At 38.1% G+C, this 14458-nt stretch overlaps 1 protein-coding gene across 1 annotated transcript; it reads right to left on the bottom strand.

Annotated features, from left to right (window-relative positions):
• Positions 1 to 406: 406 nt before the first annotated feature.
• DEPDC4 (DEP domain containing 4) lies at positions 407 to 14404 on the bottom strand. Its single transcript, XM_074901469.1, has 9 exons — positions 14295 to 14404; positions 12984 to 13410; positions 12301 to 12455; positions 11588 to 11771; positions 9019 to 9245; positions 6280 to 6422; positions 5901 to 6026; positions 3597 to 3675; positions 407 to 624 (listed from the first exon to the last, which is right to left on the bottom strand). Exons 1-9 carry the CDS (start codon positions 14377 to 14379, stop codon positions 407 to 409), a joined length of 1644 nt encoding a protein of 547 aa, XP_074757570.1. The 5' UTR covers positions 14380 to 14404.
• Between the last annotated feature and the right edge of the window lie 54 nt (positions 14405 to 14458).

Raw genomic sequence — 14458 nt, 5'->3', positions numbered from 1 at the left:
GAGTCAATCTGCTGTTTAAAATTAGATTACAGTTAGATTATGAACTACAGATAGAAAAGATTAAAAACCTTACCGTTTATGAACCCAAGCATGGTTCTGAATGTAGAAGTGGCTCAGCTAGAAAGCCATGGGGTCATGGGACAGAAGGAAAAAAAGTGCCAAACCCTGAACTCAAAGCAGCACAAGCAGTATACCATTATTACTAACTCAAAAGTGATTAAGTACATGTTGCTTAAAAGAATCATTAATTAGAATTAATGCTTTTTAGCAGCATAGTAATTTCAATAGTTGTAGTTTCCTGTAACTGAAGATGTAAAGATGTAAGAAGAAAGTGTTTTGTACCATAAACAATTTTCATATGCATCCCACCTTTTTTTTTTTTTTTTAAAAAAGGCTATATTCATGTCTAACCATTTAGAGTACAAAAATCACATGTAGTTTTACAACCACTACAATAGACGAGAGAGTGGTATTTTTGGAATTCTTTAATTATTTTCTTCTTCTGCTTCAAAGGAATAGCAGGGTCACTGTCCATCTCTTGAACCAATGCAAGAAGATACTGATTTGTTTGTTGTTTTTCATCTTCATATTCTTTAGTTGTCACGCGCTGACAGAAGGTGAAGCCTTTGTAAGAAATCAGAAGTTCAGATTAAGTTTAATGCATCATATAAGAGCCTGATTCAAAAATATGATCAGAAACATAGGTATATTGGTATTCCAGTTCAGAAGAGATTACTATTCTCTACAAACAATCTGTCCACAGAGCATGGACAAACATCTAAACATTAATTGCAAAAATAAAATTGAAAAGCAGTTACAATTGCAGTATCAAGGATGATTTTGTATTGCAAAAGCCTGCAAGACAAAGAGCCAATACAGTTCTTGCAAAGAGAAGCCATAATGAAGAATACTACATGACAAGAATGGCAGTTTGCAGTTGTCATAACCCAGTGACTCCCCGTGAGTGACTCAGATCCATTGCAAGGCCCAGTACATAAAGCAAGTAAATAAATACTTTGGAGAAACAGTTGCTTCTGAAGCACACCTCTGAATTCAGGAATACAAATCAGGAACTTCTAGGTGACTAGACAGCTCAGTACAGTTTGGGCACCTGAAACAGAGGTGATGGAACAGGCAGCAGTTCATGGTGAGGGCAGAGCAAGGAACTGGAGCTTGAGAGATACGCAACTTAAGCAATGTTTAGCTATAAAAATCTTGTGAACCTATGCAGTAGAGTACTGTCCTGCAAGGATTCAAGCCCCATCATTGGGCAGGTGAGTTCTGGCAATTCAGCTACTCCACACCTTAGTGAGCAAGGTGTTGAACAAATGTTAATTGCCTGGAGGGGAAAAAAAAAAAATAAATCTATTTCTTCTGTACAAACACCACCTTCTTAAGGCTTCACACAGAGAGGGGTAACCTGAGCTACCAAAATTTTCATGTGGATGTGTCCTTCCCTTCTATTACAATGATGCTGTCAAACACCAAACGTGAAATACTTTTTATGGTTTAGTAGAGTCAGATCAAGGAAACATCTCTTTTAAAAGGGAAAGCTGAACAACTTCTGGCAAAGAGATTAACTCTTAAAACTTCAGTGGGGATCCTTTAGTCCAGTGGTTTCTAGGGGCTTAGCAGATTAAAACCAACCCCAGAGTTCCCTCAGTGTTTTTAGGAATGTTTATTTCCAGCAGACCTAATGATTACCTTCCTGCAACAGATAGACTCCTTTTCTTAGCAGGGCCCCCCAGCCTTCCCTCCTGCTCCCACCTGCACTTCAGAAGTTCACCAGCTAAGAATGCTCAGTAGCTCTCAGGAAAGATTTTCCTCCTGTCTCCTCCATGAGAAAAGGGAAAATGACAACAGATTATGAGGCACACGGGTATATGCCATGCTACAGAGCCTACAATCAGATCAAACTAGCTATTTCAACAAGTAGATGGAATCTATATGCATTTACAGATTGAAAGTCCAGAACTTAGTAGGGACAATATAGCACGGGGTTTGTACTTCAGTTGTCTGTTCTACATACTGATGGAGACCACGCAGGCTCAAAGAACACTGCAGACAGGCAACTCCTTCCTCTGTTGCTCATCTCTGTATTCTTTGGCTACACAAGATGCAATGCTCAGAACAATGAACTGGAAGCAATTTGGACACATTCCAGAGCACAACACAGATAGTAAAAGATTCTGTACCAAAACTACTTCTCAGCTGCTCTACTAAATATACTATTAAACAGCACAATAACAGTAATATTCAGTTCCCTAATGGTTTCTCTTCAGTGTTTAAGCACATAGTGCACTGGCAATACAGAAGTCAAAAGGAAGAAGCTAGAGTCAAAGAGAAATTAAATTATTTAAGCCAACCCTTTTAATCACAGTGCTGAAAGATATTTTTGGCAGCAAGGCCAGATGGAATGTTAGCCTGTAAAAGAAATGAGCTGGAAAACACTCATCCCACGTACACACCTGTCATGGTTTAACCCCAGCCAGCAGCTAAGCACCACACAGCCACTTGCTTGCTTGCTCCTCCCCCTCCCAGTAGGATAGGCAGAAGTATCAAAAAAAAGTAAAGCTTGTGGGTTGAGATAAGAACAGTTTAATAACTAAACTAAAATAAATTGTAATAATAGCAATGATAATAAAACCATAATAAAAAAAATAATAATAATGAAAAGGAATATAACAAAAAGAGAACTAAAACCCAGAAAAGCCAAGTGATGCACAATGCAATTGCTCACCACTCGCTGACTGATAACCTGAGCAGCGATCCACCCGCCCAGTTTCTATACTGAGCATGACGCTCTATGGTATGGAATATCCCTTTGGCTAGTTCGGGTCAGCTGTTCTGGCCAGGCTCCCTCCCAGCTTCTTGTGCACCTGCTTGCTGGCAGAGCATGGAAAACTGAAATATCCTTAATTTAAGATCAGCACTGCTTAGCCACAACTAAAACATCACTGTGTTACCTACATTATTCTCACACTAAATCCAAACCACAGCACTGTACCAGCTATTAGAAAGAAAATTAACTCTAACCCAGCTGAAACCAGGACAACACCAAGTATCAAATGCCTTCCTTTTAGGCTACATTACTCTCCTATGAGTCTTCAGTTCTTAATAAACTTTGTGCTTATCCAGAAAAGGAAGAAAGTTCTTCAAAACACTAAACAATCAAGGTCTGTGCTCAAGACATCTATTAGAACCTCAAACTACTGAGTTCTGTGAGAATTTTAGGTGTTTTGTAGCAGAAATATAAGAATACTGTTCCTAAATATAAAATTACATCAAATTCACAAACCAATTTATAAGCAAGTCTCTTCAGTAAACACATTTTGCATTAATTTCTCCAGAGTAATTACTTAGTAGAAAAATTTTGTAATGTGTTCAAACTAGATAATAGAATTCATGTTCTCTAATATTCAAAGGTGTTTTGCTTATAGCAGATAATTTAAGTATTTGGTGAATTAGCCACTAGTTGCTTAAATGTTTAACTTCTAATAAAAAAAATAACATAGTCTATACAAAATTATAGTCAACTGATGATAAACTGATTTTTATAGAAAGATTTATATAAAAGTGCATATCACATCATCTACCTGAATCAATATCTGGATCTTGTCCTTCTAGCAAACTCTCAAGTCTCCTACTAGTTAGTTCCAGAAGAGTTAAAGGAGTCTGAAAATACAATCCATCAAAGAAAAAAGTTACAAAACCAATATCTCTGTATTTTGAAAATCTAAAGCTTTCAGATGATCAATTTTAAAATCACGTAATTAACTGCAAAAGAATCTATACTTACATTTATTTAGGTATACATTCAAAATCTCTCAAAAAATTGCACTAAAACACATATACATATGTTTATTCCTGATATTTCTGGCAAAAGACACAGGAAGCAAGATGTTCTAGATGTTGTTTTCCACTGAACTATAGCAAAAACTGTAGCGCAGGCCTTGAACTCTTCAGATTATGTAATAAAAAAGGCTCTCAACTGCAGATGTGAAAGAATCCCAGAATGGCTTCAGTTGGAAGAGACCTTAAAGATCACCTAGTTCCAACCCCCCTGCCATGGGCAGGGACACCTTCCACTAGACCAGGTTGCTCAAAGCCCCGTCCCACCTGACCTTGAACACTGCCAGGCAGGGGGCATCCACAGCTTCTCTGGGCAACCTGTTCCAGTGTCTCACCACCCTCACAGTAGAGAATTTCTTCCTTATATCTAATCTAAGTCTGCCCTCTTCCAGTTTAAAGCTGTTACCCCTTGTCCTATCACTACACTCCTTCATAAAGAGTCTTTCCCCATCTTTCCTGTAGGCCCCCTTTAAGTACTGGAAGGCTGCTATAAGGTCTCCCCAGCGCCTTCCCTTCTCCAGGCTGAACAACCCCCAGTCTCTCAGTCTGTCATCAGACCCCTGATCATCTTTGTGTCCCTCTTCTGGACCCACTCAAGCAGGTCCCTGTCTTTCTTATATTGGGAGCTCCAGAGCTGGACACAGTACTCCAGGTGGGGTCTCACAAGAGCAGAGCAGAGGGAGAGAATCACCTCTCTCGACCTGCTGGCCACACTTCTCTTGATGCAGCCCAGGATACAGTTCTGGGCTGTGAGTGCACATTGCTGACTCAACCAGTTTTCCATCCACTAATACCCCCAAGTCCTTCTCCACAGGGCTGCTCTCAATCCACTCATCTCCCAGCCTGTATTTGTGCATGGGATTGCCCTGACCCATGTGCAGGACCTTGCACTTGGCCTTGTTGGACTTCATGAGGTTTGCATAAGCTCGCCTCTCAAGACTGTCAAGGTCCCTCTGAATGGCAAAGAGAAAGCCACCATCCACTCTGTCGTCACTGCTATGAAACAGTGGGGACTTCATCTGTCAGATCTGGCTCCAACTCCAATCATAAATCAAAGCCCTAACCCTTGTGTCAGAACCCTTAATAATAACAGAAAAAAAAAGTATTTGGTTTTGGTTGTATATTAGCACATACAAAACTCACAGCAACCACTTTATACTTTCAAACTAAATTGGAGCTTATAAAAAAAATACCTCCCATGTCTCTTTAGTTAAGGTCAGAAGTGGAAATGAATGTATTTTATAAGAACTAAAAATAATATTTTACTGAAACCAAATCAGTGTTTCTGTGAGGCTTATTTGCAACTAGACAATAAATGTCTAGAGCATTTTACAGCTATCTTACAACAGCTGAGATAATTAGTTAATCTCTATCTAGTTTAGTGCTTTAATGAATTTTATAGCTGAGGAAAACAGCAAGGCATCACAACTTAAATGCACTGGCTGAAATCAGAAAGTGAGTATAGGGTCTGGAAAGGTTGCATTTTTTCACATGTGACAGTGTGATGAAACATAAATAAAAGAGACTATAAAATATATCTGTACCTTTACATAACTGATCAAATGAAACAAATAGAACCACAAAATGAAATGTCCTTTCTATTTTCTTTATTTTAGTTAAAATTTTAATATACCAAAAGGAACTCTTAAGAGTTGTCAAAGCTGTACATGTATGCTGGGGCACAGAGCATGCCATCTTATGTATCACTCGAGTATGTCAGCTGACTTCTAAAGAAGACAGACACTAAGAAGCCTAAAAATTGATTAGACAGCCATCAGAAACAAGGTGTCAAAAGGCCTCAATAATAATTTCTTAATATTTTAAATATTTTCTTAACACAAATGATGCAAATAAAGGGAGAGGATAAACATAAAGGATTGCAAAGCTCTCAAAAAGCTGTCCCCAGTCTGAAATAGTTTCTTGCCCTACTTGACTGTAACAGATGGAATATTAAACTCTGTTCCTCAGACCACTCTCATCTCCAAAAAGGCATGTCATGGCATTTAACATTTAAAATGACAAAGTCAATGAGGTAAAGAAAATGCTACCTTGAAGAGCTCAGAGTGACTGTCCATCAGAAACTGGGTCAGCAGTTCCGCCTGGGGTTTTGACAATGTCTTATTTTGTAAGATAAACTTTGTGCAAGTCCTGATGATCACCGATCTGTTATCAAACTAGAAAAAGAACCCAGATTCAACATTAGGTTTACTTGCAGTGTAAATGGCATTGCAAATAAATAGCATTAGATTTACTTAGCCAGCAAAGATTAAGTTTAACAGGATGCTATCAGTGGGAAGAACATCTTGATATTTGTTTTAAAACAAATCACACCGGAAGGCAATAAACAATACTTCTAACTCTGGGAAAAAAAGTTAGCTCTACTATAGGAAAGTACTATTTCCCACACTAAATATAACAGATACTTACTTGTTTTTGTAATTTGTAGCCCTCAGATTTAGATGCAATGGCTATGAATGTCAGGAGCCTATGTAGTTCTTCTCGGATATTTGGTGCTAACAATTTTACATAAAGTTGTGATGCCTCTAGAGCTTGATCCGTTTTTCCTTTTTCTGCAGTGGAGTAAAACAGTGTATCCAGTGCAATTGTTCATTTTCAGAGTCAAGGACATATATTTAAAGTCCAATATTAATGCTATTTTGGGGGGGGGGGGGTGTCCCTCCAAACAAAGCAGATTATCTCAGTAACTTCTAAAATCTTTTGACAAGACTCAATATATAATTTAATCAATACAAGCTTAAAACCTTAGTCCCACAGCTAGTCAGGGAAAGAGATGTACTTGGACAATATATACAGGGCATTATTATGCTGTATTACATTTCAGGACTCATCTCAGTAATTAATGAGCTGAAATATTCTTTCTCATTGCTTGAGGTTTTGTTTGTTTGTTTGGGTTTCTTGTTTTGGTTCTTTTTAGGTTTTTCGTTTGTTTTTTTTTGTTGTTGGTCGGTTGGTGTCCTTTCACACACACCCTTTTTAAATCCATTAGGTGATAAATTTCTCAAGGAAGTGTCATAAAGAGGAAATAATTGCGTATAAAAACCCTTTTAGATGATAATTCTAGTTTTCTTTACTTTGCAAGTAAGGAACTATCAAAAAGCCAAGGTAAGAGCAAGATGAGGACAGATACAGGAATAGAACCTACATATGATTTTCTGGTGTCTGTCCTATTACTGGGACAGAGGTTATATTCTACACGAAATAATCCAGGACTTTCAGGGGTGTACCACAAGCCATTTGAAACCACCTTTGTTTAAAAAGAACACCAAAACAGTGTGACCCCTTTCCAAAAGAAGGGTAGAAAAAAGCAAGAAAGACAATTGCCAAAGGACATCATCAAGCCAGATAAAAGTGTAAATATGAAGGCAGGAAGTTAAATAATTTCTAGATAAAAGTTCAAGTTTCTCTGATCTGTGATTAAAGCTTGTAGGAAAAAAAAAGTTCCAACATAAAAAGGTTCAATAAACCACATAGACTAGTTTGACCAACTGCATTAATCTGTAACATAAGTAAAATATTCTAGATCTCTTCATTTTAGAGGCAACAAGCACAGCAACATGTTTGCCCTCACAACAGAGCTGTATTATCAGCCATCTTAAACTGTTTAACAACTGAGGAAAATATAGTTATAACTGTATCTATATTGATAACAAAATTAAATTGTACTTTAGATAACTGCAGCACTTCTCAAATTAATTTTGAAAGTGTTTTGAATGTGTAGATGTTCATAGCTAGTTTGAGCTCTCTCTTGCACTAGTCAGAACAGCAGCACTTTAAAAACAAAGTAAGGTTAAGTGCACTGGATTCTACTTGAAAACTGTTAGAATCCAAAATGGTTGTAAAATAGTTAAGGACAATCTCCTAACAGTGATCTAGTATGAACTAGAACACAGCTGAGGACCCAACACAAACTAATAGATTGAAACAGAGAATAATTTGCTAGTGATAAAAATTACGGCTACCACTTCATCAAAAAGCGTTAGAAACTGCTTGTGAGATAGTCCTACTCAAGTTGGAAAGATGACAAAATTAAAGCAAGAATAAGAAAGCAGAATAGCCATGGACAGTCACAGGTCATGTAGTTTAGACCAAGCAGATACCTAACAAGCAGTTCAGCAGAATTATAACACTGTCTTTTCCTTGCCTACAGATTTGGCTGGTTTGATTCTCTAATCTAGTAATAGTCTATAATATTAGTTTATATGAATATATATGCATAGATGAACTGTAACATCTTTAAAGTGAACATTTAGCATAACTTACCGATGGCTAAGTCAGTTATTTCAAATTAGCATTCTTTTTTTGTGGATGGATGATGTAATTTTGCAATAGTTTCCATTTCACACTTTCTATTATAATTTAATTTTTTTCCTCCTTAGCAAAATACTACTGATAAAAATACTGCCTTTTTGTATTTTCATGATGTTCTGGCTACAGGATCCACCACTCTGCTCCGATTTTTACATAGACAACTGTGCTCCTGTGCCAGTAAGCTTGTCATAGTTCTCTAAAATCTGAAACTTTTGACAACATTCCATAAACCCTACAGAACTGAAGTAGTAACAGGCCTATTTAGGGCAGGATTAATCTTAAACTTGTATTTAAATTAAACCCTTCAGTTTTACTTGTGAGTATATGCAGGCAGCTCTTTTTTGGGGGGAAATCACAATCTCAAAAGTCCCTTTCATCATTTTAAATAGCTTCTGTTACTAAAAAAGCCCTAAGGCCAAAACTTAAAAAACCTTATTCTGGTTAACAAGAAAACTTTATAGCAATGATTTTACTTTTATCTGATTATTCACAAGCAGCAATAAGGGAAATTCTGACTAGCAGCAAGAAATTTTCACCATGAGAGTACTTATATATTGAAACAGCTTATCCACAGAGGTTGGCAAATCTCTATCCCTGAAGATTTTCAAAATTCAGTTGGACCAGGCCCTAAGCAACTTAGAATCTAACTTTGAAATTTGTCCTTGTCTTGAGCAGAGGTTCTGACTAGTGACCTCGAGCATTCCCTTCCAACCTATAAATTAAAGTATTATCTGTAACAGCACTGCAAATGGTGTTTGGATTCAGTCAATTAATGCTTAATAAGTTATATCCTTTATACATCTTTCACTTGTATTTTTTGTTTCAGGTTGCTCTTACCTATAAGTTCTATAATTCCTGAATGAATAGCAAGATCCTGAGTGCCAAGAAGGGAGTCCTTCTTTTGACTATAATACTTTATTATAATGTCAAAAAGAATCTTCTTGTATGTACTCAGACTGCTGGGTTTGTTAGTGCTTTGAGGTAGCTGCTGACTAACCATCACTATGAATTGGTCTGGGAAATACTCCAAGCATTCAATTGCAGCATAGAGCCATTTGTCAAGCCTGTAGAAGGAAAAGTTAGTTTTAGTGCTTACTTTAAAATGCTCTGCCTATTCTTATATAATCCTTTAAAGAAAATTAGATAGAAATAACCACTCACATATTTGAACCACAGCATTAAACTTAATAAGCAACAAGTTTATGTAACTTATTTCACTACAGTAGTTCAAGGACCTGCTCAAAATCAGCAACTTCCATGGTTTTCATATGCTACAGACAATATACCTGAGGTATGCCCAGAGCAGAACAAGCTGCAGTCATGCCAGATTGCCACTGACCCCAGGACACTTGCCTGATTCAGCTAGGATTTAAAAATCAAACATCACCCCACTATAAGTCCAACACACACAATGAAAACCCACCAGGGCTAACCAGGGTGAAAAAGCAAGGCACTGCATCTTTACAGAAGAGAAACAAGACAATTAGTTTGAAAACAGAGAAAAATAAAAATAGTTTAAAATTCCAGAAGACTGGAAGCAGTTTATTATATGACCTACTATAAAGGCAAGAGTTTTCTCAAGCATTTGTTACCTGTAACCCTTAACTAGGGAGACAAAGTGTAAGGAGAACCTAAAATTCAGGTAGGCAACTCACTGTTCAAAGAGGCTGGAAGGTCAGAGGAAAAAGTCATTAACATTTTGTACATTTTGTACAGAATAAATCTAAACATTTTGTACAGAATAAATCTAAACATTTTGTACAGAATAAATCTAAACATTTTGTACAGAATAAATCTAAACATTTTGTACAGAATAAATCTAAAACTATAGAACTGTGGGAGGCAGAGGGAAAATTATTTTTATCTGACTCTCTTGATATAAAACAAATTGAATCAGTAACTTCTGAGAAAATGCGATTATTATTCAAGATCCACAGAATCTTATTTTTGCATGGAGAGAAGAAACAAAGATTTTGAACTGGCTGCTGGACAGCTAGATAATCGAACTTTTATTACAGCTGCTGCAGCCAACAAGGATTAGATAACTCCTGGATGCATAAATGGAGTAACACAGTGAAGTAGAAATAGGATCATGCCCTCTCTTTAGTTATGTTCCCATGAGCAGTGCAATCATTGCAAGCAAGATTTGATTACAATTTTTAAGTACCTACATGAAAACTGAAGACAGAAAATTTGAGATATAAATTATGATTACTCCCCTGCCTTCATATTGGGGTCAATTAATCCTATGACTACTTGCAATACTGGTGGCCGTTCTTCATACGTAGAATTTTCCATTTTTCAGGCATGCTTTAAGACAGTCCTAAATAATATACTGACTACAAAGATGCTACTCAAGCCCTCCACTTAAGTAATTGTAGAATAAAGCAAGCATTTAATTTTCTTAACACTCATCTGATATATTAGCAAAGACCCAAAGGTTAGAAATGTTTAACACAGAATAATACAGAGTAAGAACCACATATGGATATTTTAAGAGACATAAATCCAACAACCACCCAAAAATCAAGTACAACAGAAGTAGAAAGCTCAAAAGAAACAGAGTTCATTAAGTCATTCTGGGAGGAAAAAGCCATGGAGTTAAGATGCTATCCAGCCATAAACCTAGTTTGGAAGCAGGAGTTTCATTAACTTATATCAAGACTCCAAACATATACAAAAATATTTTCTCCTTGAAGAAAGAATATGTAAAAACTGTAAGAAAGAGTTTCTTTGGGTACACAGATGGACCTCAGTCTCACAGATAAAAGTTGTATTGATTTGACAGAAATAAGCATTACTAAGAGATACATTCATGAGGAGACATGCCTTGACATACTCATTAAAAGTACATGCCAAGATAGAGATCAGCCCAAGTGCAATCAATAGGAACACTACAAAAAAAAGAGAATATTTAAGGAAAATAGCGCTGACAACATGCAGCCACTTTCTCTTTTACAGTCTCATGATATAAGCATTCTTCAGTTCTACAGCTTAGCATCTCATTTTCTGTGGCTTACAACAGATGCTTTATTGACTTTATGTCTTCACAGCACCACCACCAGGAACTGTGACAAACAAACAAAAAGCATCAGAATAACTGTTTTCGAGTTCTAATATCCATTATATCCATTATAGAGACCTAAGAGTGAAGTGTCTGCTCTAGAAACTAAGAGTGTTTTCAACATTTGAGGTTAAACTGTTAATGTATACTTAAAATCCTCAAACATCCAATCCTAAACATACACTTTCTGTGAAGTCTCTTACCACTTCTTTTCAGAAGTCAAAGGAAGGTACATTAATGCCACCCCTGCCTACAAGTATGAAAGTCACTTAACACAAATCTTTGATCAAGAGTAAAATAAAGAATTTACTAACAAATCCATTTTATAGATGCATAACTTACTCAGGCAAGTTTAAGCTACATGTAATCTCTCTGTCCAGGAAAGTATTTGAGATAATCAGGTCTTCTTTGCCAAAACAGTCCCGTTTTGTCTTCACTGAAGACACCAAAATATCTTCTAGAAGCGGAACATCAATTAACTGCAGCAGTCGTAGCAGAGCTTGCTGTTTCCAGACATCTTCTATTACTGATACCATACACAAACAAAAACACACCCTCAGAAATAAGATCTCATGTAAAACATTACTAAACTCCGTTGAATGTTTTAAGTGTTCAAAGAAAGCAAGGAAAACAGCACAATGTGAAGTTCCCATGTTGGAGAAGAAGGGATCAAAATAGGAATGCTAAGAACGAAGGCTTTAAAGAAAACATCTCCCTCACCATATCAGAATTAGTAATAACCTGTTCTAATTAGTAATACGTACAAGAAAATAGAAGTGAATAGCAAAGGAATTACACAGTACAGATGTACTTACTCTTAACTATTTCCTTTTGCATGAATAGAATAGCACCATCCTGCAAAAACTTAATCCTGTTTTGTTTTCTTCAGTTTACTTACTATGAGCATTTATCCATTTAGCACTCATTTAGCTATTTTGTCATTAGTGACATGTTAAATTTAGGACTCTGAGGGGTAGTGTTTAACAGAAATTATGTACTTCAAGTAGATACATAGAAGAACAATCAAGTTTTAAAAAGAAAAATTCAATCCTCACCTCTTTTTGAAAGCAGATGAGTTGGTTCATTAACAATGATCTTTGCAGGTAAAGATCCATTAATATTTATTGATCGAAGAAGCTCCTCTACCCCCTTTTTATTGGCGGCTTCTAATGCTAAAGGGTTTGAAAGCGTTGTTTCACAATTTGTTTTGCTTGGGGGGAAAGAAAAAAACAAAACAGATGTATAACAAATATGATCAGGACACATTTATCTTTCTGTGACTTCCTAAACTGCTGTTAAATCAGGACTTTAGGGCTTCATTGTATCTGGGGTCTCCTCTGCTGCTAGAAAACCAATCATTCACATCTGCTTTGTGGAAAGGGCAAGGATACTAATTTCAAGTACTGTTTATTAGTTCCGTTTCTTTTACCAGCTTCCAGCAAGTAGCTCATTCACACTGATTCTCAGATTCCAGCACAACTGATTGCAAACTAAAATGATTCCTAGGCTTATGATACTGTGCCAGACTCTATTCTAAATAACAAAGGACAGAACAAAGCAGTTTAGTATTACCAAGAAATATTAGGTTGCATCTGCAATTTAGGCTTGACATTTCTCAAAACCTGCAAATAGGTTTCAAAAGTCTCCAATACTTGGGTTAGACTGACACAACTTCATCTACAGTTAACCCACCTTAACTTTAAAAAAAAAATAATCAGAATAGTTCAGAGTAACTCACTTGGAACATCTTTTTGTTTTCTGTTTGCAGATCTGCTCAGGAGACAAGCTCTCATTGTCTTTATTCTTTCTTGGAAGAAGCGGAGTAAGACTGCTATTTACAAATTTATATAGACTAGTGTTTGTGTCTTCAAACTCTGTTTCTTTCTCATTCTTGAATAAGTGAAGTTTTGCTCCAACTGGCTCAAACACCTTGTGATCCATCAATGCTTGGCATACACGGACTCCCTTCAGCCGAGAAATATCATTGCAGCTTAGGTACATGCTTTGCATAAGATGGCTCAGTACCACATCAACAGCATTTGAGCCAGTGAAACAGTTTTTATATATTTTCAGATGTTGTCTACGTCTTTTGATTTCCACCTGACTGTGAAGAGCATGAATAATACTATTCCACAGCTGAGTTGCTTGAAAAGGGCCATCACAATCTGCAAAATATTTATATGAACATTTTACAGATGTTTATAAAACTTTATCATTTAAAAAATATTTTTAGTCTGTGAAATTATATATATAATTTTGTTTTAAATTCTTCAGAAATCAGCTTAGAGAGAAAGATAACACTTCATGAATCAGTCTCCTTCTAAGTTGACTCACACCCACTAAGGTAGAGTCAATGGAAGAGAACAAAAAGACACTAAAAACAGGCAAGAAAGGGTTTTTTGTTATTACCACACATACACATTAATTCACGACACAATCTGAAGCTTGCAGGGACCTCTGGGTCCAACCTCCCCTGGTCAAGCAGGACCACCCAGAGCTGGTTGCCCAGAACCATGCCCAGACAGTTTTTGAGTATCTCCAAAGGTGGAGCACCCACAACCTCCCTGGGCACCACTAGAAAAGCCTGGCTCCGTCCTCTTTGCAGTCTCCTTTCAGGTACATGCAGACACTGATGAGATCCCCCTGAGCGTTCTCTCCTCCAGGCTCGGTAGCCCCAGCTCTCCCAGCCTCACCTAGGGGAGATGCTCCTCCAGTCCCGTTTCTCCCCCACCTACCCCTCTCACTCAGCTCAGCAGACGACAGCCCACCATTTACACTACATTAACGCCGCCTGCCCCTCAACCCTTTGCTCCCAACAGCCCCACCAGCCGGGCCTCCCCCGAACCACGACTTATGGGGGAGGGGGAGCTCCTCTCTACCCTGCGGAGCTGCCGATGCCCTCACTCACTCGCTCGCTCGCTCGCTCCCGCCCGCCAGCAGCCCCCCGCGGCCCCGGCAGCCGGAGGCACCCGTCCAACCGGCGGGCACGCGCCAGCCCCCTCGGAGAGCCCCCGCCGCTGCGGAGAGACGGCGATGACTCTTCCCCCACCTCGCCGCCGCCCGCTCCCCCGCCGCGGCCCTAACTCGCTCTGACTTCGAAGCCTCCTGAAGCGCGGAGTCAAATAACCCGCCATAAGGGCGGCCGGGGCCGCCGGCGGAAGCCGGGAGCGTGCATCACTTCCCGCCCTCCTCCGCCTCCCCCGGCCGCCGCCC

This window comes from Athene noctua, chromosome 3 (genome assembly GCF_965140245.1).
Source record: "Athene noctua chromosome 3, bAthNoc1.hap1.1, whole genome shotgun sequence".
NCBI lineage: Eukaryota > Metazoa > Chordata > Aves > Strigiformes > Strigidae > Athene > Athene noctua.
This window is presented reverse-complemented; position numbering and strand designations above follow the sequence as displayed.

Bases quoted from the DNA above. Each gene is read 5' to 3' on its own strand.
- DEPDC4 (XM_074901469.1), bottom strand. From the start codon at position 14,379: ATGGCGGGTTATTTGACTCCGCGCTTCAGGAGGCTTCGAAGTCAGAGC. The intron at 13,411-14,294 runs GTGGGGGAAGAG...AATATTTTGCAG, and splicing joins GGGGAGCGGGCGGCGGCGAG to ATTGTGATGGCCCTTTTCAA. The intron at 6,423-9,018 runs GTAAGAGCAACC...ACTCCACTGCAG, and splicing joins AGGAATTATAGAACTTATAG to AAAAAGGAAAAACGGATCAA.